The sequence below is a fragment of the Ostrea edulis genome, chromosome 3 (assembly GCF_947568905.1).
Source record: "Ostrea edulis chromosome 3, xbOstEdul1.1, whole genome shotgun sequence".
In the NCBI taxonomy this organism is placed as follows: domain Eukaryota; kingdom Metazoa; phylum Mollusca; class Bivalvia; order Ostreida; family Ostreidae; genus Ostrea; species Ostrea edulis.
In genome coordinates this window covers 65892620-65919125 of record NC_079166.1, presented here as the reverse complement: position 1 = coordinate 65919125, position 26506 = coordinate 65892620, and the positions used below count along the sequence as shown (strand labels likewise).

General features: G+C 35.3%; 1 protein-coding gene across 7 annotated transcripts in view; it reads left to right on the top strand.

The window, feature by feature from the left end:
* LOC125673871 (four and a half LIM domains protein 2-like) overlaps positions 1-26506 on the top strand; it is a 49948-nt gene that overhangs the window by 8559 nt on the left and 14883 nt on the right. For all 7 annotated transcript variants that reach the window (XM_056158587.1, XM_056158586.1, XM_056158591.1 and 4 more), the window contains exons 3-5: positions 213-393; positions 9924-10157; positions 13279-13494. In XM_056158587.1, the coding sequence (XP_056014562.1) occupies positions 213-393; positions 9924-10157; positions 13279-13494 (631 nt within the window). The remainder of the gene's footprint in view (positions 1-212; positions 394-9923; positions 10158-13278; positions 13495-26506) is intronic.

The following is a 26506-nucleotide window of genomic DNA, read 5'->3' as shown; positions in this document are numbered from 1 at the left end:
TGTGTGTTAACGATTGAACATCTTCAATTTCTTAGAATGCGCTTGGACCAAATTTTGGTGTATAGTATCTTGGGGGTAAGAACAACAAACTCTGAATAATGTGGTCCCTGGCCCCCTGGGGGTGTGGATTCAAAACCTTCAAAAAGATACTAAAATTAATTTTCAAAGTGCAGCTAAAATTGAAAGCTGTGTGCTTTTGTCTGTTTTCACAGGAATACATGCAATGTATGCAAATGTCCCAGGGATCTACACGACATCTACAACGAAAACTTTATCAACATTCGCGACAGATTGGGATGGAAGAGAGATGATGACCCCACCGCTCAGGTCACAAAGGACCGCACCCTCAGGGAGGGGTATACCTGGATCCCCCCAGGCTTGACCTCTGAACAGGTAAAAAGTCATTAGATTTAAGCTTTAACATTGGATGTGTGTTATTGGAATGGGCACGCACTGTTCCATATCTGTTCTGTTGTTTCATCTTTTAGTAGTTAGTAGTTCCATCCATTGGTAATTAGTTGCATCAACTTTGGCTGAAATTCTGTTTGACTGGATATTTGGACCAATGCCTTCACCGAATCTCAGAGCAGTCGACCATTCATAATTTATGAATTTCATAATTCCATGAAGGAAATGCTTATCTCCTATTGAAAAGTTCCTATTGTCTGTTTTTCTTCATTAGTGGTATACAGTAGGTATGGTCAATTACTACATATCTTTAATAAAAAAAAAACAGACTAAAGGAACTCTTCAGTATTGGGAGATAAACAATTCCTTAATGGGAGTCCTCATTTGAACGGAAAATAAAGTGACAGTTTTCATTTTGGGATTTTCATACCTAGAAGTTAAGCAATGCAAAATTAATAGTGATAAAGAGTTAGTTTAACAGTCAAATAACTTATTTGAAGCAAATAGCAGTGTTACCAAAGCTGAAAGTAAATTTCAAGATGTAAATTACGAAGGCCTGCTCTGAGGTTCGGTGAAGGCGTCAGTCCAAATATCCAGTCGAGATTAGTATATAGTTTCATATGTTGTTATCTCCATCTGTTGGCAGTTCTTCTGTTTGTTGGTAAAAGTTCTGTCTGTTGGTATTTCATATCTATATATTGGTAGTTCTACTTATTGATATTTCTATCATTTGGTATAAGTTCTATCTGTTGGTATTTTTGGTATTTCCAGCTTTTAGTAGTTCTATCTGTTGGTAGATATTGGTATTTCTATCTATTGGTATAAGTTCTATCTATTGGTATTTCTATCTATTGGTATAAGTTCTATCTGTGGGTATAAGTTCTATCTGTGGGTATAAGTTCTATCTATGGGTATAAGTTCTATCTGTGGGTATAAGTTCTATCTGTGGGTATAAGTTCTATCTATTGGTATAAGTTCTATCTATGGGTATAAGTTCTATCTGTGGGTATAAGTTCTATCTGTGGGTATAAGTTCTATCTGTGGGTATAAGTTCTATCTGTGGGTATAAGTTCTATCTATGGGTATAAGTTCTATCTATTGGTATAAGTTCTATCTGTGGGTATAAGTTCTATCTATTGGTATAAGTTCTATCTATTGGTATAAGTTCTATCTGTGGGTATAAGTTCTATCTGTTGGTAGATATTGGTATTTCTATCTATTGGTATAAGTTCTATCTATGGGTATAAGTTCTATCTGTGGGTATAAGTTCTATCTATTGGTATAAGTTCTATCTGTGGGTATAAGTTCTATCTGTGGGTATAAGTTCTATCTATTGGTATAAGTTCTATCTATTGGTATAAGTTCTATCTGTGGGTATAAGTTCTATCTGTTGGTAGATATTGGTATTTCTATCTATTGGTATAAGTTCTATCTGTGGGTATAAGTTCTATCTGTTGGTAGATATTGGTATTTCTATCTATTGGTATAAGTTCTATCTATGGGTATAAGTTCTATCTGTGGGTATAAGTTCTATCTATTGGTATAAGTTCTATCTGTGGGTATAAGTTCTATCTGTGGGTATAAGTTCTATCTATTGGTATAAGTTCTATCTGTGGGTATAAGTTCTATCTGTGGGTATAAGTTCTATCTGTGGGTATAAGTTCTATCTGTGGGTATAAGTTCTACCTGTGGGTATAAGTTCTATCTATGGGTATAAGTTCTATCTAAATGGTATAAGTTCTATCTGTGGGTATAAGTTCTATCTGTTGGTAGATATTGGTATTTCTATCTATTGGTATAAGTTCTATCTATGGGTATAAGTTCTATCTGTGGGTATAAGTTCTATCTGTGGGTATAAGTTCTATCTGTTGGTATAAGTTCTATCTGTGGGTATAAGTTCTATCTGTGGGTATAAGTTCTGTCTGTTGGTACAATGTATTTCAAGTTTTAAGTAGTTCCGTCTGTTGGTATATTCATCAAACAGATGACGTATGATTCCTAGCCCCATTAATACTAAGAAGCTATAACTCAGTGTATAGTATGTAATCCTTGACATTTCTTTGAACACTGAAACCCAATGCGTTTTTGAATTGAAGAACCAAATGACTTAAAAATGTCACCCACTGACAGGAAATAGATTGACATAATTTTAGCCTATATCTATGTAAATACATGTATATGTTTTCATTTTCTTCAAATACGCCGGTTTCGAGATACGTCCGAGTTATTTCCCTTTGGAGAACTCTCGTACATAGTAAGGCGCGAAAGAATTTGTTTACACGCGGGAGTGGGACAGATATTCATCACAGCGTAAGAGAATGTACTCAGTAAGTTTCTCATACGCTGTTTGATAACTCGAATTCGACTGATACACAAACTAAGTAAGTGATAAGTATTTAAGGAGGTAATTAAATACATAGAATTCTTATCCTATCACATTATTTCGCTGGTCATAAGTACCATATACAAGATATTTCTTGCAAATATGACATTGTTTGTATGTTTCCACTTCGGTAAAACATTTCTTTCGATAGTATTTAGTATTTCCCACATTTATATATTTAAAGAGAAGCCGCTTTTAATACATTTCATCGTCTTCCTCGTTGGCTGTATATCCACTCTGTCCCACTTAGGCATTCAAAGTTCCACTAAATGCACCTCCTATACAGAAGAGTTCGTATCTCGAAACTGGTGTATTGGAGATACCCAAGGAATAATAATAAAAAGGACTTAATGTAGTGCATGGCAATATGTTTTAAAGATATGCCTACACATAGAAGATTTCATCTATAACTACTGGCAAACAGCTCATGTAGTCTGAATCGATGCTTTAATCTTCATTAAATGAAGTTACAAATGTAGGCTGTTAGTATCACACACTAAGATGAACTTGGATAGGAACATGAAAAGAATCTAATATTTCCAACACTTCATAAACTTGTAACTAGATTGAGACTCTCGGTTTTTTCCCTAGTCAATAAAGTGATATGTGCTCACCTCTGGAATGTAATGAGCCTTTGATGAATATTGTGCTGCATGTTGTTCATTATATTGCCAGGGAAATTTTTATGACAAAATGGTGGGGAGAGATAGAAGATTTTTATAGCATTCCAGCAAAAAATGTGATAAAAGATTCCGCTTAGATGTTGAGTGACTTAATGAAGTGGCATATGAGAAATATTTTGGGTTATTAGGTGAACATTTACTTGCATATTATATGATACCCTTTTTTATACATGTATCATAAATAGGTTGTATTATGGTATGGTGCAGTGTGTCTGTTCATCTGTCGGTTCATGTAACTTTACTGTTGTTGTATATATAGGAGAGAGGAGAAAATCTTTGGCTGGATTGGGAATTGAACCCGGGACCCATGCATTATTAAGTCAGGTACTCTAACACTGAACTACCCAGGCCGAAATCCACGGTCTGTAATAGCCCTAATTACTATATTCCTCCCTCCTTAAATTGTCTTTGCCCTCGAAGACACACAACCCAGATTTTTTTTGCCCCTGGCAGTAGTTTCACTTGCAAATCCAGGGGTGGTCAACAGCACCAAATGTAGTATAGGAGAGAGGAGAAAATTTATCTCCTTTATTATAGAGAGGAGAATTTGTGGCTGGACCGGGAATCGAACCCCGAACCCATGCATTACTATTCAGGTGCTCTAACCACTGAACTACCCAGGCTGATATCCACAGTCCGTATAGCCCTTACTACTACATTCCTCCCTCCTTAATTTGTCTTCGCCCTCAAAGACACACAACCCAGATTCTTTTTCGCCCCTGGCAGGAGAAACTGCAGTGCAGGGGTGGTCAACGGCACCAAAAGTAGTATAGGAGAGAGGAGAAAATTTATTGCTGGACCGGGATCGAATCCAGGAACCCTGCATCACTATAGTCAGGTGCTCTAACCGCTGAGCTACTCGGGCCGATATCCATGGTCCTTATAGCCAGCTAACTACTACACTATATAACAATGTTCATCTGTCTGTCAGCACTGTGTAGGTCAGACTAAAAACAGCAGTCATAAGGCTATAATCTGATCTTGCATGGTATACAAGTTTCCAATGACCAAAGGAAGAAGCATATAATTTTTAAGGTCAAGGTTAAACTTACATGTCAATTTCATAGACACTGCAGAACAAGATAGAAACAGTTCTAATAAGGCTAGGACTATCAAACCTGATAACATATTCAACCAGAGTACTAATAAGGCCATGATAATCAGATCTGGTACACAAGGTCCCCATGGTGAGAGGAAGATGCCTGTGATTTCTCAAGGTCAAGGTCATACTTTCATGATTAATCACAGAGGGAAAACTACTAACATGGCTAGAATTAAATATTCTTCAAGAATCTCTTTATTCATAACTGGATATGAAGCACAAACCAACTTGTGTAGTTTTAATGTGCATTGAAGTTGCTGATATGGCCCTTAGACTAAATTGGTTCTTTAAGCCTCAAGGAGGATCCTACCGTGACAATTCATGAAATCTTTAAAGATCTTCTTTACTGCTGAGGATGTAGCACATAAAATGAGATTTGAAGCCAGCTACTAGAGTTTTGAGACCTTTTGGCCCAGAATTAGGAATCATGTTTAAAGCCTCAGGGTGGGGCTATTTGGCGTATGAACTGAAAATGTGTTGTACATCTATAAAGTTAGTCTTCACTCTTAAACAATAGCTTATATGTTTGCTTTTGACAAGACAATGAGTCATTATAACCTTGAAGCAAGGTCAACTGACCATCAAGTCAAGGTTACTTGTGAAAATGTTAGAAATTCATGTCTAGCTATAACTTTATACCAGAAAGACATTGCAATGTCATACTTTCCTCAAAGTTATTCATGAACAGAGAATTTGTCATTGTCTGTGACTGAATTTGGCCATTATAAAGGTCAAGTTCAATTTTAGTCGCTGATAAAAGAAATCTGAATCAACTTTTTGGGCCAAAGGTTTGTAATGGAGAGACATTGGAGAAGCACAATCTTGACATTAAGATTGCTAATGACCACACAGTGTGTTACTACCCTGTACTAAAGTCAAGGTCAAGGGTAACTTTTTTTAAAAGAAACATAACAGATTTGTTCAGACTATCAGTTTTGACTCCAAACCAAGGCCATTTGACCATTGTCAGCTGGATACCGGTAAAGATGTAAAAAGACTTTTGTTTCAGGCCTTGAATTTGTAACAATAGACATTTCAAGAAAAGAAAATGGTGAAGATAATAAACAGTGATCAATCTTGTAATTCCTGTTGCGAATACAAAGTTGAGAGGAGGGCAAACATGTATCCCTGGACATACCAGAGGTGGGATCAGGTGGCTAGAAGGAGTAATCATCCCTTGTCGACTAGTCACACCCACCATGAGCCCTCTATCTTAATCAAGTAAAAAGTTTGTAATCAAAATCAGAGGCTCATCTATTTGACACAAAGTTGGCTTATACCAGACTGTGTCATCACTCTGGATGATGGTCATTTTTCAAGCTCAATATCGCGTATCTTCCAAAACGTTACAAATATTTGTCCAGGCGGTAATTTTGTATTGGAGAAACATCATAATCACATATATCTTATTTTTCTGTTTTGACCTCACAAAAAATTGAGGAGATCTACATGTAGTTTGTCAAGAGTTTGAAAGATTCACATGGTGCATCAAACATTATATGGGATTTTCATTAAACAAAATGGATTTTTCTATAAACACTTCTAATTTGATTGAGTGAATGATACCCAGGTGACCATTAAGGTCCCTGAGCCTCATGTTTTAATACTTTATTAACTTTTTCTCCATTTGTAAATTGGCTGATTTCTTTTTGTGCACAACTATAATCTATTTACCTTATACTACAGAGGAATTTTAATGCATGTAACCCTGTATAGTGATTTAAAATTGCTTCTTTGTGCACAGTCTGTTCAATTTTGTGTTGGGATTATGTAACAATGCAGTTCGTCTAGATCAAAGGTGTGTCTGAGATTCACCATTGTAAATATTTCTGTGATATTGAAACATGCTGATCTCGTATTACCTCTGTGGCAGTAAATTCTGGTACACTTAGGGCTACATTTTCAACAAGAAACAGAGGACATGTTTGAGGTGCATACAGACACTAAATGTGGTCATGAAACAGTTGGCATTAAGGAAAATCAATGCTCCTAGTAAATACCCTCGATTCAAAAGAAAATGGGTTTTTCTATAAATTGAATAAGAATTCATGGACAAGATTCTTAGGGAAAAGATTTCTGTAAAAAATGTGATAGTTAAAATATCACATTTAGTCTATAAATAGCACTAGAATTCCCTACTCTGTATCAATTAACTCACGATGTAACAATTATATGTTCCAGAGACGAGCTAAACAGTTAAACATGCAATTCAGAGGGGCGAAATTAATGTGATTTTAGAAGTATTTACAGCTATGTTTTAATGATGATTTTGTTCTTTTCTTCAGGTTCATATATACATATAGTTTAATTTAGGTCCCCGTTTTTATGTATCTGGCCTCCTCATTCTAATGCTGTACTTCAATAAGTATTAACGAGTAAAATATTTTTGAATTGACGTAACAGACCACCTTCATCTTGTACTCCCGGCCCTACAACGATATATTTAAAATGATCAGCATTACATCTTTTTGTTGTGGAGTGTAATCCAAAAAAGTAAACTTAATGATGTTGATACACTTAAATATTTACAAAAAAGTAAACTTGCATGATGTTGATACACTTAAATATTTACAAAAAAGTAAACTTGCATGATGTTGATACACTTAAATATTTACAAAAAAGTAAACTTACATGATGTTGATACACTTAAATATTTACTAAATATTTACAAAAAAGTAAACTTACATGATGTTGATTCACTTAAATATTTACAAAAAAGTAAACTTACATGATGTTGATACACTTAAATATTTACAAAAAAGTAAACTTACATGATGTTGATGCACTTAAATATTTACAAAAAAGTAAACTTACATGATGTTGATGCACTTAAATATTTACAAAAAAGTAAACTTACATGATGTTGATACACTTAAATATTTACAAAAAAGTAAACTTACATGATGTTGATGCACTTAAATATTTACAAAAAAGTAAACTTGCGTGATGTTGATGCACTTAAATATTTACAAAAAAGTAAACTTACATGATGTTGATACACTTAAATATTTACATTTACAATGTTTTTGCCTTCAATATCTCTACAAATTGTAATGATAGCCATTTGCTCATGAATGCAAGGAAGTTGTGAACAAGGTGTATATGAATGTATGATAAATTATACGTCTATTCTAGCTATACCGGGAATTCCAACAGAAATGAACATAGAATGTTAATTATTTAAAAAAGATGTATTACATGAGGGTTATGAACCGCAACACTTCACACCAGCATTTATTAGTTTTCCTGAAGTGCTAACATACACATCGAAGTATGCTGTTTATGCCCTCATGTGTTTTCCAAAATAAAATTTATCTCTTAAAATGATTGAAATCTAATGTGGTTACAGTGGCTTGAAGTATTAGGTGAAAAAGATGTATTTCTGTATAGATATAGACAGGCCAATTTTGAATATCAATATACCCACTGCACATTGTAACTTTAGATGTATTTGATGAACATGCACACACACATACCTATACACAACAAATTATCAAATACAGGAGCAGACGTTGGATATAATCGCAGCCTCCACATACAAATGCATGTAACACCTGCGGGGTACATCTCACAGGTAGAGAATTTATTGAAGAAGGCTTGTAAGAAAGAATGTTTAACCCAACTTTACATTTTTATGAAACAGACGTGCTTTGATGTTACATGTATTGCACGTATGTATTATAAGTTTTATCTTAGAGACTAATAGGCATTTGTAATGTAACATCAAATGCCTATTGTAAACACAGCAAGAATAAACAATTGTGAATAGATATTGAATGAATGATAATCTTATCAATTGGCTTGATTTTGATAGTAAGGTTAATTTAGGGTAGGTCTATAAACACACACACACGGATATCTATCTGTCTGTCTGTCTGTCTGCATGCAGATCAGCATCAAATGAACTGTCTTTCTTCATTAAAGCAGTGCTAATACATTCCAGTGCAATGTATCTTATTGGATATGGCCAGGAATATTAAGTCTGAGTTCTTGCTCATTTCTTTTCCTTGATGACTATCTTAATGGGTATCATAGAGGTCTTAAAAAGATCTTGTTTTATTACTTCACCTGAGGTGAGAGCTCAAGTGCGCAGATCTTATCATAAACTTCTGATAGAAGTTTGATTTTCTCAGTTACCAGAAATATAAATGTCAGCCAAAATTTCAGAAAGAAATGGCTCCTCTTTAAACTCTGGCTTTTTTGGTCACATCAGCTGCATGGTGTTTGCATTTTTGAAGCATTTCTTGGGAGGGGTTTACAGGAGGGTCTATCTCTCCCTTATCCTGCCCTTTCCCTCCATTGTCTTTCCCTCCTTTCTTCCATTCCTTTTCCCTTCTTCTTTTCCCCTCCTTGCCCCCATACCCCCTTTCCTTTTAACACTGTTTTCTCCACATTTCTTGAAGAATTACATGCAGTACAAATTGTATATCTGACTCTGACATTTACATTTGTAAAATAAGAAATGCTGCATTACGTGATTTACCAGTATGACTCAATAATTGTCAAGTACAATTAGAAAAGTTTGTCAACCTCAACATTGTGGATTTCCTATCTCTATAAAAGCCAATCATCAGAGCTTCTGTATGGTATTAAACATGAAAATATTTACATTTCCAATGTTTTTGCCTTTTAATGTCTTTACAAATTTCTTCATGAATGTGTTGCAGTTGTGAACAATGTGTGTATGAATATTGATAAATATAGTACGTCTATCTTAATGGCTGTGAATTCCAATAGAAATGAAAGTAGAATAATTGTAAGAACTTCATTTTTGAAAATACATGAGGGTATGATAACTGCAACACTGCACACACCAGCTTTATAGTTGTCATGAAGCATTAATGTGCTTCATGAAGTAATGCCACATGAAGCTAGACTTGTGTTGTTTTGATGTGAGACGTATGATGTCTTGATGTGAGACATATGTTGTCTCGATGTGAGACTTATGGTGTCTCGATGTGAGACTTGTGTTGTCTCAATGTGAGACTTATGGTGTCTTGATGTGAGACTTGTGTTGTCTCGATGTGAGACGTATGTTGTCTCAATGTGAGACTTGTGTTGTCCCGATGTGAGACATGTGATGTCTTGATGTGAGACTTGTGTTGTCTCGATGTGAGACTTTTGTTGTCTCGATGTGAGACTTGTGTTGTTTCGATGTGAGACTTGATGTCTCGATGTGAGACTTGTGTTGTCTCGATGTGAGACTTGTGTTGTCTCGATGTGAGACTTATGGTGTCTCGACGTGAGACTTGTGTTGTCTCGACGTGAGACTAATTGTGTTGTATTGCTGTGAGACTTTTGTAGTTTTTATGTGAGATTTATGTAACTTGAATATTCACTATTTCAGATTGAGGAATATATGGAACAGCTCCCCAACCACAAGATCCCGCTTCTGGGTCACCCCGGGGAGAGGTACCGCGACGTCCAGATCATCAGGCAGCTCCCCAAACAAGACCTCTCCATGGAGTACTGTAGAATGCTAACCTCCAGTGTAGAGAAGAAAGAGTACAACATCTTCAGGGAGCTCAGGGACAACATCGCCATGGATATAGGAATGGTCCAGGAGGCTGGCAGTCTGTCGGTACGTGAAATATGTCAGGGAGTAAAGACAGATTATATAGTTGCTCTCTCTGAAAGATTTATTGCACTGCATGGAGAGCAATAATTCAATTATTGTGTGTATTAATTGAGTTAATGTGTCTTACAATTCATTTGAAGAGAGCAACAATTCAGGTGTAGTGCTCATCAATTTAGCAGAATGATTAATGCTATCAACAATTCAATGGCTGCAATAATTCAGAATTGAAGATATCATTAAATAATTCCAATGTTATTTATTACATTTGTTTTGATTGGACAAAAATAAAACTGAACAAGAGTTTATACATCAATAAATCCGAAAACGCGATGTATTCATACACGCCTGAAAACAAATAACATAGTGCGGGAAACTATTCAAATTTTTGCAATTGTAAATAAAGTGAATGAATTGGAATTATAAGAATTAAACATTCTTTTTGAAGAATTTATCGATGTGTAAACTCCGGACATTTTACTCACAAACTTAACATAAAAGTGCTTTGCACTTTTATTCAGTTTGTGAGTAAAATGTCCGGAGTTTACACATCGATAAATTCTTCAAAAAGAATGTTTAATCCTATATTATTTGAAGAGATCTTTAAATGAATTGTTGCACACATTAAATGGATAGATATGACATCTTCAAATAGTTAAAGATATCTTTAATGATCTAAGTTTATGTGAATTTGGTGCTCAATACACAGGTTATAATTATGCAGCTTATAGTTAAGGCTTAAAATCAAATTGCTGTGCAAAATTGACCTCAGTGCACTTCACACTATATGACGTCTCAATAAGAAAGGATGACATAATGTACTGGTTACTATAGTTGTATTGCGGAGAAAACGTCGTAATATTTTGTCGTTTTAAAACTAGCTACTACCACTCTCAGGAGGTACGATGGGTACGTGTGAATCAGCTTGCCAAATGATTCTTTATTTATGTCTCGATCCCCTCTTTCAGGGTGGGACATATTTTTGTGTTTTCTGTCCGTCCGTCACAAAATCTTGTGAACACTCCTCCTTAATATGGCTTATAGGATAGACTAAAAACTTTGTACAGTACTTCATTGCCATTTGTAGATTTGCACATTTTTGGGACGGAAGGATTCAATTATTCTCCTAAAATTACAGTGGATCTAAGAGGGATGGAGGGTGTAAAATAGTTTATGAACACTTTTCCTTGTATATGGCTTATCCGATAGACTTGAAACTTTGTACAATGCTCTATTGCTGCTTGTAGATGTGCATATTTTCAGGACAGGAGGATCCAATTGTTATCCTTAAAGTTATATCTGATCTATGAGGGGTGGAGCCGGGTGTATAATAGCTTGCAAACACTTCTCCTACATGTATATATGGCTTATCTGATAGCCTTGAAATTTTGTACACTACTTTATCATTAATTTATTTAATGATGCACATTATTCTGACCCAGGGATCTAACATTTGTCTACAATTTACAGTGGATTAAAGAGGAGTGTTTTATAGCTTTTTTTATGTACAAGAGTATGTTCTGCACTTTCCTACTGGTACTTCAGCATAACAGTCATTAGTTTTGTATCACATACAACAATGACATTGGTCACATTGATGTTGAATCTTTTTTCTGTCTTTTTCCTCAATGCTCATAGTGCAGTTCATAATGTCTATGTCCCTGTTCATGCTTTCTCCTCAATACCATGCTGTACTTTAAGGGGAGTGGGTAATTTGGAGCACTTTCAATTTGGGAGCTTATAGGAGATCGACACTTGTTTTTAACAAAAGCAATTTTTGTACATTTTTTTTTTTTACAAGTCTCCAATTTTTGATATATAGTATGCACTACAGTAATTTTGATATTATATTGTGATTGTGACTTTGAAATGTCCCCCTAATGTGCATATAGAGTATCTCTATGTTTCTAATATTAGTGTAGACAAAGCTGATATAATTTAAAGCTTCAATGAAATTGTCTCTTTTAGCAAAAATACAGCTTAATATACATTTATAAGGATTCATAGGATGAACTATTAAGTGCATTGATTGACATTTGTATTAAAAATTTTATTTTCAAATTGATCTCTATAAAGTTTGACAGTTTTTGATAATTTAATTAACTGTACTCCCCATACTAAATGTCTGTGTTGGTGTTCAAGAACATATCATTATGAAAATCTCAGAAGCAGGACAAACATTGATGTGAAGCAGGCCAAACATTGATGGATGATAGGACCGTACAACTGAACGGGAACCAGACAAATTTGTGTTACATTGATGCAAAATTGATTTGTCAGTGAATGCCCAATGATGAATGCTACTGGATTAAGCATCTTATCATTGTTGTAATAATTTGCCATGATGGCTGAATTTGCCAATAGCAATTACATTAAGGAGATAGAGGATAAGACCTCTGCAGACTTCTGCTGGTGTTTCTATTAATACTCCTGCACTGATTATTGATTGGATAAAATGCCTTAAGATTTTGCTTTGCAATGAAACATAACTCTTGCAGACTTGCTGGATGGTAATTTTAAGCTTCTGTATAAAGTAGTCTCTGGTCCTTGTTAACTCTGGAATTAAAATTTTGACAAAAAGTAGAATACAAATAAAATGTAATTAAAAAAAGGCTCATTATAACATATAAATGTTAAGCTAGAATAAATGTATCACTGATCAGAGCCTCTATATAGCTGGCCAGTCAATAACTGACTACAAACCTTGAGGATTATTCCTTAACAGAAAAGAATGAATGCAGTGGGCCAGTGTCTGATTAGTCTCATTGACCTCTGTCTGTTTAGTATTATGACCTCTGTAGACCAGCGTCTGTTTACAGTTTGAAAACCTCTGTCTGTAGACCCGCGAAGGCAGCTTTGGACTGAAGATGTTAGGGAATGTTTGTAGTGAAATTCATACTGTTAAAGATCATATTAGTGAGATACTTAATTTTATAGGGTCATAAATCTCAGAATCTGTGTATGAATCCAGGAAAGACTATTGCCTTTATTCTATTATAGTCAGTGTAGAGTGTCAACTGTATATTGCAATAGAAGATGTAATCATTTCCCTCATACATATATAGAATATCAAAATAAAAGAGGTTTCATCGTAATTTTTGATTAAAATTTCAAAATACGATTTCAGACCTGTGACCAGTGTAAGGGAGAGATTGAGCGCACAGATCTGGCGGTCTACGCCCCTAAACTGGGGGCAGACCTGTGTTGGCACCCCGCCTGTTTCGTGTGCTCGAGGTGTGAGGAACTCTTAGTAGACCTGCTTTATTGTTGTCACACAAAGAAGTTATTTTGTGAAAGACATTATGCTGAACAGATTCGGCCCCGCTGCCCCGCCTGTGATGAGGTAAGAGTTAATGTTCTTTGTTTATTCCCTGTCTATTCTGTCCTAATGTAACCGGTCTTGGGTATAAAGATAATCCACAAGATGGTTAAGGTCGTAGATTCGTTTACTTTGAAAACAATGAAAACAAACCCTATAACAACAATAAAAACATATAAGGACAAACAATACAAAGACAAAAGACACTATCAAACATATGATATATGCAATGATACAAATATATATATTGGTCATCATTTTATCGTCAAAGGACATAACTCTCTGAACCATCAATTATAAGTAATTGATATTAAAAAAATGAATATAATGTACTGCAGTGAATTGCATATGTACATGTACATACCAGTTTATGGAACTGGGCTACAGCTTCCGAAATCAAGGTGAAGCTGCTTAAAACTCTTATGATGACCTATTGAATAATTTACTAAAATACTAAATTCTGTACACATATATCACTCTGCGCATTTAAATTACATAAAACTCATTATTTAGTTAAAGAACAGAAATTATGTTTTTCCACAATTCTACTTTCAGTAAATCTTTCACTCATGACTTGCACACAAGTTTTATGAATAAAGAAAAGTTTAATTACTTATTTAAATTCATTACTTGCTTTTAATTATATAGTAAAACTATCAGCTACTTACAGTTGTTGGTGTTAGCAAATCCTCTATAAATTAAATATATACTTTATGCTTATTTAGAACTCAATAGTGGCAACACCCTTTGGAATTTCTTTCAAAACTAGATTTTCCTGAACTATTTCATAAAAAGAACTCAGGAATTCCCGCCAGGAATTCCTATTGGCTAGAACAAAATACTAAGACCAATCAGATGACAGAACAAGTATGACACCTAAGAGGTACATGAACTAATCCGAGTTATGTTCTAACTGGACCCTTACGGATTAAACCATTATATTTAAAAGGGTGTTTAGGTTTCTTTAACACACAACACAAAGTTAGTAAGTAGTGCAGTGCAATATGTATTGAAGTGAATGGCAATATAAAAATATAAAACTAAACTAAGTACAACTACCACACTAATGCCTGATCATTCACACACCACAAATCCCATCAACATTGATGAAAGAAGTTCATGCAGTTACAATATTCCTGAATGGGAATGGGCAGAGCTTTCTTCTTAATAGTCTTCTCTTTCCTTCTTTCTTTCTCTCCCAAGTCATCCTTTTCAGACTTGGCACATGTCGTGTATGTTATTGTTTTCCTGACCCTCAAGGAGATACTTCTGGTTCATCGGAAATTTAAGAGATTTCAAGCTGTTAAAAACCTGCATATGTTCTTGTGATGTGCATTCCTTTTCCACCCTCTTAACTCTCATTTTTTAAGGAATTCTTTTTTTACATACGAAATTTAGTTGGCATGTTATTTTGATTTCTGTACTATCATCCCTCACATAAATTAGTGACATCAGTGAATTGTTTTTATAAATGCTGTGTGTCCTAATCTGCAGAGGTGATAAGATTTATCTCCCTTGCCTCTTTTGTCACATGTGATGATGTGATTTCTAGGTTTGATGAATAATATCATGATGACCCTCCTTAATTTCGAGTGGCCCATCCATCTCTTTGTCTGAGAGACTTGTACCTTATTTATTACTAGATGCACACCCTCCAAAGTTGTACAATCGACAGGAATCATCGGTACAGAGTTGATTTCATATGAACAATATACTGATACAAACATGTAAAATGAGCCTCGTGCTGAGAGGTAGTGAGTTGATTTCATATGAATAATATACTGATACAAACATGTAAAATGAGCCTCGTGCTGAGAGGTAGTGAGTTGATTTCATATGAACAATATACTGATACAAACATGTAAAATGAGCCTCGTGCTGAGAGGTAGTGAGTTGATTTCATATGAATAATATACTGATACAAACATGTAAAATGAGCCTCGTGCTGAGAGGTAGTGAGTTGATTTCATATGAATAATATACTGATACAAACATGTAAAATGAACCTCGTGCTGAGAGGTAGTGAGTTGATTTCATATGAATAATATACTGATACAAACATGTAAAATGAGCCTCGTGCTGAGAGGTAGTGAGTTGATTTCATGTGAACAATATACTGATACAAACATGTAAAATGAGCCTCGTGCCGAGAGGTAGTGAGTTGGAGTAAACGTTGGTAGTGATTGCTCCTTCACCAAACTAAACACTCCGCATTTGTATGCGAGTGTTATGGGTTTTTAGAAGATTACCTTAAAAATGAAGGTCTCATATGATGGGCAGGTGATCGATAGGACATTAAAGAACTTTCACTGCTATGGCTCTAAGTGCTAAATTTGTGATCACCTACAGCTGGTGACGTCATCTCAATGTCATTTTGATACATTTAGTCTTTCTTGTGCCTCATTCATTGCTTGCATGGTACACACATCTGTCTTACGTCACTGCCTCATTCATTGCTTGCATGGTACACACATCTGTCCTGTGCCTCATTCATTGCTTGCATGGTACACACATCTGTCCTGTGCCTCATTCATTGCTTGCATGGTACACACAGTCTGTCCTGTGCCTCATTCATTGCTTGTATGGTACACAGGTCTGTTTGGATGATTTTATGGAGTCACAAACTTGCACAAATGGCCACTTCAAAAATCTTTATGGTAAAAAATTATTTTAAGGTCACATGCAATATCAAGGTCACGACAGGTGACACTTAAAATTTTTGGAATTGTGATTATCCTGTTAGTAACAAAAAAAGTTGAAGGCAATGATAGTCTCGTTTAGCTATTACTGCTGCAATGCGCAGCATTTATCAGTTTGTCGTAATTAAGGGCCCAATGTTCCATTTTCGGATGTCTTGGATACAGACTAATATTTTTTCCCCAGGGATAGATCCTTCATTTTGATATAGTGGTGAATGTAATCTAATCTCCTCCAATATATAGCAAGAAAAATGAAAAAAAAAAAATTGAATTCAAATTTTGTTTGAACAAAGAGTTTATGTGTGTCATTTATTTAATAAAAAATAAATGTAAAAATGAATATGATTCACAAGTTTTTCTTCCTGGTAAGTTTCTGTTTATCTATCCTTAAGGCATGAAGAAGAATTTGCTATGATAGTAAATATGATGCATGCCAGACTCCTGAGACGCACATCCCTGAGGCAGCTGATTTTGAGATGATTTCATTGAGATGATTTCATTTGTACATTTAACAGCCATTTTGAAAGCGGACTACTTGTATACCCTTTAACTTTCTGTAGTTTGACACTGAGCATATACAGAATGATTGAAATCAACATTCTCTGAGTATATGAAATTTAAATAACCCATATAAAGCATTACACAATAATCAGGTGTGAGTAATGCATATCTACCTGCACGTTCTTGTGATCTTAACTAATACAACAAGGTTGTGATTTTTTTTTAAAAATTTGACTGATTTTTTCTGCCTTAATAAGTTTGAAATCTGAATGCATTGTACATTTAATACCATGTGTGCTTTATCAAGCTGCAGTAGTGGACATTAATAGAAACAATCTTTAATTCAGAATGACTTAGGTGTACCATATAATGGGGATTATTCTATTTACAGTACTGCAGATTACCAAACTTGTCAAGTACACTATACAAATACACTATATTAAATGCGTGCTCTGACTTCCTAACCCCAGCACTACCAGCAGGGTTAAGTAATAAGTGGTCACTGATTGTAATAATTCTAATAATGAAGTCATCATGGAGCTGTCGTGAGGTTATACCTTGCTCTGTAGTGGCCTGTGGCAACACCTGAATGTCTCTTGGTATTATAGTTTTGATACAGGATGGCTTTTGTTAAATTCCAGGTGTAGCGTAAACAAAATTCTACCTTTAAAAATTTTCACCTGCCTGTTATCTCATGAGTCACGTCCTGCAACACTTGTCTCCCTCTGGTGTCTGGCGATGAAAATAAAAAAAATTGGGGATGGTCCGATCAGTTAATTATAGCCGCCTTCGCGAATTGTGTCATGGACAGGCCTTCAGGGTTTGACATTTTTATGAAAGGGGCTGGACATTCGCTTTTTTGAAGTGTGTTTACTTGGACCGAGATCTGGGTAGGTATTCCTACACTACAAGACTTTCCAGGACATATAAGTGTTAACAGCTCAATGCTGACCAGGAATGCAATGGTTCTTTTGCATTGAGACATATATCAATTGTTTACTTTTGAGAATCACTCAAAGCGAAAGATTTTATTGGTTGTGTTTATCAACTGTCAAACAATCGTACAGGAGACAGCTGTGGTATACTATGATATACAGAATTTACTTCATATATACAGTAAATCGATGATACAGGTCCAACAGAACCAAAAGGTTTCAGAGCTGATTGGGATAACTGCGAATTGCCGGATCCAGGGGCATTCCTTGTGACTGTGTGTGGGACAGTGTGACTTGCACGTATAACATTTTAATCTGCCGACAGTCATTTTAAATGACAATAAAAGGTGTAGTTTTACTAGGCTATTAAAGTTCCTGCATTGAGAAAGTACCCGTTATAACGGAGTTAAATTTCAAAACAAACAACTTGGGATTGGATCAGTAGAATTAGAAGTGAGAAGCAGAGAAACTGATCTGAAACCGTTGAACCCAAATCAACAGGTGTTTATTTTCTGTTTATCATCATGGAAGAAAGGATGGAAGCATGTTCCTTGGACACCAAGGATGGACTTGTAGAGAGAATCGAGGCAGAGAAACAGCCCACGGTAATTTTCTAATCTTCATAATGCTCATTGTCAGAATTATGTAACCGGGCATAGTTCTATGTAACTTTGCTTCAAACATATCTCTCCAATATCTGGGTCGTGTGGCAGAATAAGTGCTTAATGTACTTTACTATAAGCATTGAGGTGTGTGGGTTGAGATATGTATGAGGCAGATTTGTGTACTTGATAAAGGAGACAAGTGTTTACCTCTATCAACACCTCTTTGGTATCTGAAGAAGGACCTACTTTAGTGCCCCCCTTCCCCTTTGTTTTTGGAATGCACTCACCATTATAGGCATCTGGCTCATCCATGGTGTGTCCCCAGGGTATTTTGAATTCAAAAGAATAGGTTAGCCTTAAGTGACCTCTCCACCTTTGAGTTGCATATTGGCAGCATACACATACATACCTGTGTGAATTAATTAAGACGTGTACTGAAGCGTTGTTACACCTATATTACAGTAATTCCCTCCTCTCCCACGGTCATTATCTCCATGGCGGAATACACCTATATAGTTTGGTGGTAATTTCCATTTGTCAACCAATCTGTTATTGTTTTCATGAGCCAGCATTGTTTAGTTTTTGGAGTGGGGATGGGGTGGGGTTGCTGAATTTTGATAAGGTTTTTCCTCTTTGGTTAGAGTATTCTGATCCCTCCTCAGGTAGTGAATATAACTGATCTCTTAACTTTATAAATTCCTTTGGTTTGTTTTTTTTATCAGTGAATGTATTATAGTGTCCTCAGGCTTAGAAATCCATCTGGTTTAATTTATGGTGATGAGTCCTGTATGCTAAATGACCATTAATTACATGTCTAAATTTGAACCCCCCAAAATACAGGATTTCCCTAGATGAGATAGATTACATGTAATTATGAAGATATATATATATATATATATATATATATATATATATATATATATATAAATCAAATAAAGGATATAATGCATGATGCAATATTTTACGATATACAATGGTTTGGGACAGAATATGATATTTGAAATAAATTTATTTAATGTACTATATATGCTGATTGATCAACCAATCAAATTTTGTGTTACATGTATACATTGAGTATATTTTTCCAATGTTTTTACCTTCGATATCTTTACCAATTGAAATTATAGTCATTTCCTTGTGAATGTGAACAATGTGCATATGAATCTTGATAAACAGAGTACTTGAAATCTATTTCTGTGGTATCAAACATATCAAGATTTTTGTCAGTCCGAATAATGGAATGTATAACGTAAATTTTACCTGTCCAAGGACATTTCAAGCAGTCAAAACCTTTAGGACTGGCAAATTTTAAGAACACTGGATAAATATAGTACATGCACGTACAAGTATGGCTCGGAATATTCTGACAGAAACGATTTTCAAAGTAAAATGTATTAAATATAAAAAATAAATTTCATTTTTGAAAACACACGAGGGTATGAACAGCAATGTTCCACGCCAGCTCGTGAAGTGCTATTACGCGTATGCGGCGCTTTATGAAGTATTCTTGCACAAAATAATGTTTTAAATTGCCATAGAAAATGCTTTATATCAGAATTTAAATCCCATTATGAAAATGATGTCTGAGGAGCGTACGTATTAAACTTTTTCAAACAAAAAAATGTCTGTAAAACCTGGAGCACATGATGATGATGGAGTCTCCTGCGTTGTTAAATTTACAGTTACCTGCGCTGTAGAACTTACAATTATCTGTGCTGTAGAGTTTACAGTTATCTGCACTGTAGAATTTACAGTTACCTGCACTGTAGAATTTACAGTTATCTGTGCAGTAGAATTTACAGTTACCTGCGCTGTAGAATTTACAGTTACCTGCGCTGTAGAATTTACAGTTATCTATGCTGTAGAGTTTACAGTTACCTGCGCTGTAGAATTTACAGTTACCTGCACTGTAGAACTTACAGTTACCTGCACTGTAGAATTTACAGTTACCTGCGCTGTAGAATTTACAGTTATCTATGCTGTAGAGTTTACAGTTACCTGCGCTGTAGAATTTACAGTTACCTGCACTGTAGAACTTACAGTTACCTGCACTGTAGAATTTACAGTTACCTGCGCTGTAGAATTTACAGTTATCTGTGCTGTAGAGTTTACAGTTACCTGCGCTGTAGAATTTACAGTTATCTGTGCTGTACAGTCTACAGTTACCTGCGCTGTAGAATTTACAGTTACCTGTGCTGTAGAATTTACAGTTACCTGTGCTGTAGAATTTACAGTTATCTGTGCTGTAGAGTTTACAGTTACCTGCACTGTAGAATTTACAGTTATCTGTGCTGTAGAATTTACAGTTACCTGCGCTGTAGAATTTACAGTTACCTGCGCTGTAGAATTTACAGTTACCTGCGCTGTAGAACTTACAGTTATCTGTGCTGTAGAGTTTACAGTTACCTGCACTGTAGAATTTACAGTTATCTGTGCTGTAGAGTCTACAGTTACCTGCGCTGTAGAATTTACAGTTACCTGCGCTGTCTTCCATACCTGATACAGGTGATTCAATGGAACATCTTGTACCTGCACTTTCCTCCAGTTACAATTTGTACATGTTTTATATATGGTCCTCAAGTTGTTTTATAAAAATAATATTTGAGTAATTCGAATCTTTTGCAGTCATTTTGAAGCATATCATATTGGTAGACAGATGCACTAGCTATTATGTTTCTAAATTTGAAAAAAAAAAACTCTACTGAAATTTAATTTGACAGAGCATGTTATATAGTCTGGGGATCTCCTGCAGGTGGTCTCAAAACAATATCTCTGATGTCATGTTTCTGCATGGCTGTTTGACCACGCATATCACATCAACAGGCTTCTGGTATATAGATATTGCCACCCGTAAAGCAAACTTTAGAATGTGATACCATGATTGAGCATTAGGATATGGGATAAAAATATTATACTGAGTTCATCTACGAGATAAATTGTTCATTAGCTGCAGAATGATGATGCACGATGATTGGCACTGAATAAGTATTTTTGAACTACATGTAAGCGCGTATTAAGTTCTGATCCTAAAGACATAATTGCAGGTCTTTCATTTTACTAGGTATTTCACGAAGGAGTAAATAAACTGTTCAAAAGATCATTTTATACATACACCTGACAACTGCTTACACAAAATGGAAATTAGTGTATTAAACTTATCGTTATGTTGGGTTCAAAAAGGATCACAAGTTCCAGACAAATTCCTCAAATATATGCTAAAGGCAATATCCTGTTAGAATGCTTCAGAAGTTTGATATCAACAGCTTGTCATATGGATCAAACTGGACCAATGGAAGGGAGATGGGGGTGGGAAAACAGTTTGATGTAGTGGCACATTTTATAGTCCATGCTTGTCATAAACAATTTGACATTGTTGTGAGTTTCGTTTATATCTATATGACCACTTGTTTACACTCAGAACTTGGAGTAAGCACTTGTTCCAAAGTCAGAGATCTCGGACATTCCACACATCATGGAACAAGACCACTTGAAATCCTCTTTGATTAAAATTTATAGACTCTCCAAAGGTTCATGCTGATAAATAAATCATTTTCTTTGGATTCCATTATCTAAATGCTATAAAAGTTTCAATAGTTCTATGTATTCCTCCTCAAAATTCTGATGCACACATCCAAGTTTCACTGTGCTAGCTGAATCAATGTTTAATACTGTCTATAGTTAATGTCCCCTCCATGTTTATGTGTGTGTGTTTTGGTGCATGTACTAAAATTTACAACCCCAGTGAATTAAGCATTCTTAGCTATAATTACATATGTACACAAATGTGTGCACCAAAAGTATACTCCCCACTCCACCATGAACAAAAACCCATAGATGTTCTTCAATAGATTTTCAATGTATTGTAGTAACAGGAAGGGAGAAAATGCAATGAAGCAGACAGGGATTCGAACCTGGGCCCCCTGAGTCTCTGGTCAGGTGCTCTACCAACAAAGCTAACCGGTCACTGGTGATCAGACCCGGCTGACCGCTACATTCCTCCCTCCTTAAATTGTCTTTGCCCTCAAAGACACACAACCCAGATGCTGCCCCTGGCAGGACTTTCACCTGCAAATCCCTGTCTGGTCCTGCGCATTTTCTCCCTTCCTGTTCTAGTATGACTAGACGACAGTTTGTCTCAGTGAAGATATACTCTTCTAGGAATCATATGTTCAGGACTTATGTCAGGACGCTTCCTGATACTAATCACTATACTTGTGAAGTACTTGTAAGATAATATATCTCGAGTCGTTTATAGCTTCCCCGAGCGAGAACTACCTGTTTATGCGGCTGAGTTTCTTACACTCCTGAAGAATGCGATGAGAAACTGAGATCCAATCACTGTATAGATGGGAATTTGATCATTAATATGTTTATTAACCCCTTGGCAAGCCGTCAATAGTATCATGAGGGAAAACAATTGATGTAAGGGGAAGGGAAGATTCAGTGATGATAAAATTCTGTGTAGTGTTGGGTGGGAGATCACTATGGACGGTAAATGAGTAATCGACGAGGAGATCCCTCCCCGCCAGTGCTACTGCTGAAGTAGAACTGATAAGTGTTGCCAAATAATGCTGTCGTTTCAGATATTATAGACTAAGAGATGGGATGCAAGTCAGAGACGTTAGGGAGGAAATGATGAAATGGAATATCCTGTCAATATTTAATATTTTCATAACTAATAGAATTTTAATTACTGACTTAATTATTGGTCTGTGATTCCACTATTTGACCTGTAAGAACTACAGCAATGTTACGCAAGAAACAAATAATTATCTATGTAAATACAGACATGCAAACATCTGTTACACTTTGCTTATGACTCACTTTGTTGCTGTGCAGATAAAATTCATACATGTATTGTTTAATTTTGCACCAGGAAAAAATTAATGCAGCTTTGACCGCCTTACATATCTGATTTTAAGAAATCAATAGCTGCTTTATAAATCGTTGCCCTGAATTTTCAAAATGTCAGCACACCTACAAATATAAATTCTCCACAAATAAGAGTAACGATTAAAGAGTCAGATTTCTTAACCATGACGAGTCCATGTGAACATGCTTATTTTTCTCATTTGGACCACAAAAATTTTACCCAACAAAAATAACTGATTTTAGAGCATTTTCATTTTTCCTCTGAACACCAAACAGGAATAAGATACTAGCTGTTTTGTTTAAAATGTTGTACTAGGAGGATTCCTATCTAGTAATATCAAGAATTCATATCCAGTGGCGGATTTAAAGGGGGGGGGGGGGGACATTTGCAGTCCACGCCCCCTCCCCCTAAAATTTTCAAATTTAAGGTAAATCATGATCTTTTGTTTAGAAAACTGTAAATGATAACAGAAGCAATAATTTCATCCACTTGGTGAGAAATAAATGACAAAATCTTCTGATTTATTGAATTACTTTAAATTTATTGGGAGAACTTACATTTTTCCAAAAACCCTTAAAATTTGCGTCATTTTATTAATTTCACCATATTAGAAATGACAGAAGTAAAAATATACCTAGTAAAAATGACTACGTAAGAGACGTATTAATCTGTAAAATTCAGGAGCCACATTAAGTTGCGCTCCCCTCACCGCAATTCCTAGATCCGCCCCTGATATCTATAATGTCAGAGGATTCATGGGTATTGTTGGAGGATTCATATCAAATGTTCTCTGGGTGATTTTTCCACTTCTTTGAATTGATAAGACTTCAGCATGTAATTGCATGGTATATTCTCTTACTTAAAGGTTAATTTAAACATCCCTCAGATCCTGACGGATGAAGATTGTTAAGCTACAGTTAAATCCACGGATACTTTAATATGATTGACTGTTTGAGTTTTATTTCCTGCCATCCATAGATTTCTTAATTATATGATATATACGCGATGTAAATGATTCACAAACTGTTTGTTGCTTTGAAAAAATATGCATCAGATGAAATATTTGAATATCCTTCATCCTACTTGCCGAGTTTTTGTCCTATACTTTTACCACTTAATGCTACGATGTCATAAGCTGGTGGGAGATGGAAGTGTTATGATGCTGAACATAAATGATGGAGGTTATGATGTGAAATACATGTAGTCATTCCCAGACGAGAGTATAATAGTCAGGACATTGCAGAGGGATGTCATGTAATTTGTATGTTTTATTACCGGTATTTGTATATTGTTTTAATTAGCCTCATTTGAGAATGTTTCACTGGTCTATAGACTTCGGTGTTAAGTGAAGTATACCACAAATTTTGACCTATGAATGATGATGGCAATCAAGGCCATAGCAGTGAGGGTTTTTTTATTGTGCCTTTAACACTTCCTGTGACACGGGACCTTCTTTTTTAAGGTCATAACAGAATTAACTTGAAAGACCCACGCAACTTTTACTTATAATATGGTGAGCACACGGTGAAGAAACAGGCACTATATACTTATGTTAAACTTCTTGGTTTGATGAGGTGCTGGTATCAAGAATTGAACTGGATCCTGTCAGCGCTAATTTAAGTGTCAGTTCTCTTATCGCAGGGTTACTGTGACCAGCCATTAACTCGTATATCTATCTATGTGGTATATGTAGTTTCAGGGTATATCATAAATAGAAGTGTTCATTAAATATTTCACATTTATTGATGCAAAATTGATGAATTTTAAACATCGAAATTCAGATTGGAAATTGAAATCTTGCATTTTTTAAAAAACAAATATGATATATACATGTTCTTTATGGTCTTCCAATTAAATTTGGGGAATCTGTTTTCATTAATCAATCTGACTGCTTTAGTCAGCAGAATGAATAAGATTAATAGCTGCCAGCTGAGCTATATGGAACCATGTTGCATTGAACACTGACAGTAGCTTTAAATACTTAATTATTCAGTAATGTACCAGCTTCTTTTCTGCTATCCAAACATTGATAAACAGGATTAATAAATGGAGAGATTCTACGCAAGTAGCCATCTCATAAAACACAACGACAGGGTCTGTGGAAAATCAGAGAGCTCGCAGGAATTCTTCCTAATACTTTGCACTCGTACATTTTGCACACGACACTCTTTGAAGTGCTCACTTTTCCAAGACTAATTTAGAAGTAAAACTCCCCTCTCCGTTGTCTTGCGTTTGATTAGGCAGAGTCTCTTCAGCAGACTTTGGTGTTTTCACTTTTCACTTTCGTTTCACTGAGGTCTGATTGCTAATTAAACCAAAAGCTTTTCCTCTAGGTAAGCATAATTTTTACACGTTCATTTTTTTGCATGCTATAGTACGAAGTTTTTTTTACTGTAAAGGGATCTCAAGTTAATGATAATTTTAAGGGTATTTTATATTTCTTTCTAAATAATTAACAAGTCAAAACTATTTAGGCTTCAAAAAATTGTTAAAAATGTTGTTTTTTTAAAAATTGATTGTGGGTCTAATGTTTTAAAGATTGAAAGAAATCGTATTATCCCCACTAGCTTTATAATGAGGTAGTTAACTAGAATGTTCATCTCTTGTCTGATCTGTAGAATCGTTAAAAGCAATTAAACATTTTCTAATCACAAAAGGAGAAATTAGACATGGATAAATTTCTTGCATGTCTTACAGGGCTTTATCTTATATTGAGAAACAAGCAGTGAGTTATTCTGCAGACCTCTATCAAATAGACATTCTTCCTGAATGAGTCTCCCCAGGAAGTCCTTGTTACAGTCACTTGTGCTTGTTAAACTTGCTTTGAATTCACATAAGTAAGAAGATCTTCAGAATCACGGAATTCCTTGTCTTTGCTTAGTAGATGGGAAATTAAATCTGGGACATTCTGAGAGTTCCAAAAAACAGTTTCTCAACCTGACAAGTTCGTTTGACAGCTGTAATGACCATGCTTAAACTGTAAGTTATTTCCTCTCAGTTTCAGGTGCGTATTGTAAAATAGAAATGGGAATATGAAGACAGATTTTACAGCTTTTAGAATTTCCTTGAGCTAAATTTTTTTTAAAAACATTTTAAGCCAACAGAATATCAATAAAACAACGGAAATTGTGACCAGAAAATTGGTAATATGAATCATGGTGATAGGTTTCCATGGTTATGCAAGCTTGAAATAGATTCCCTGCATTTAGTGTGCATTGATGCAGCTAAGGTTATAAAGCCGTCTAATTGACAAATTATGTGGTGACTATATCCAGAAGCTATGTTAACAAAAATCGAGGAAGGGGTCTCAAATTAAACGAAAAGATATTAAGGATAGACAAAAACAGGTGTTCCAGTTTCCTGAAACAATGAACTGGCCATAACGTACATGTCTCGTTACATGTCCCCTGTGTGATTGCAGCC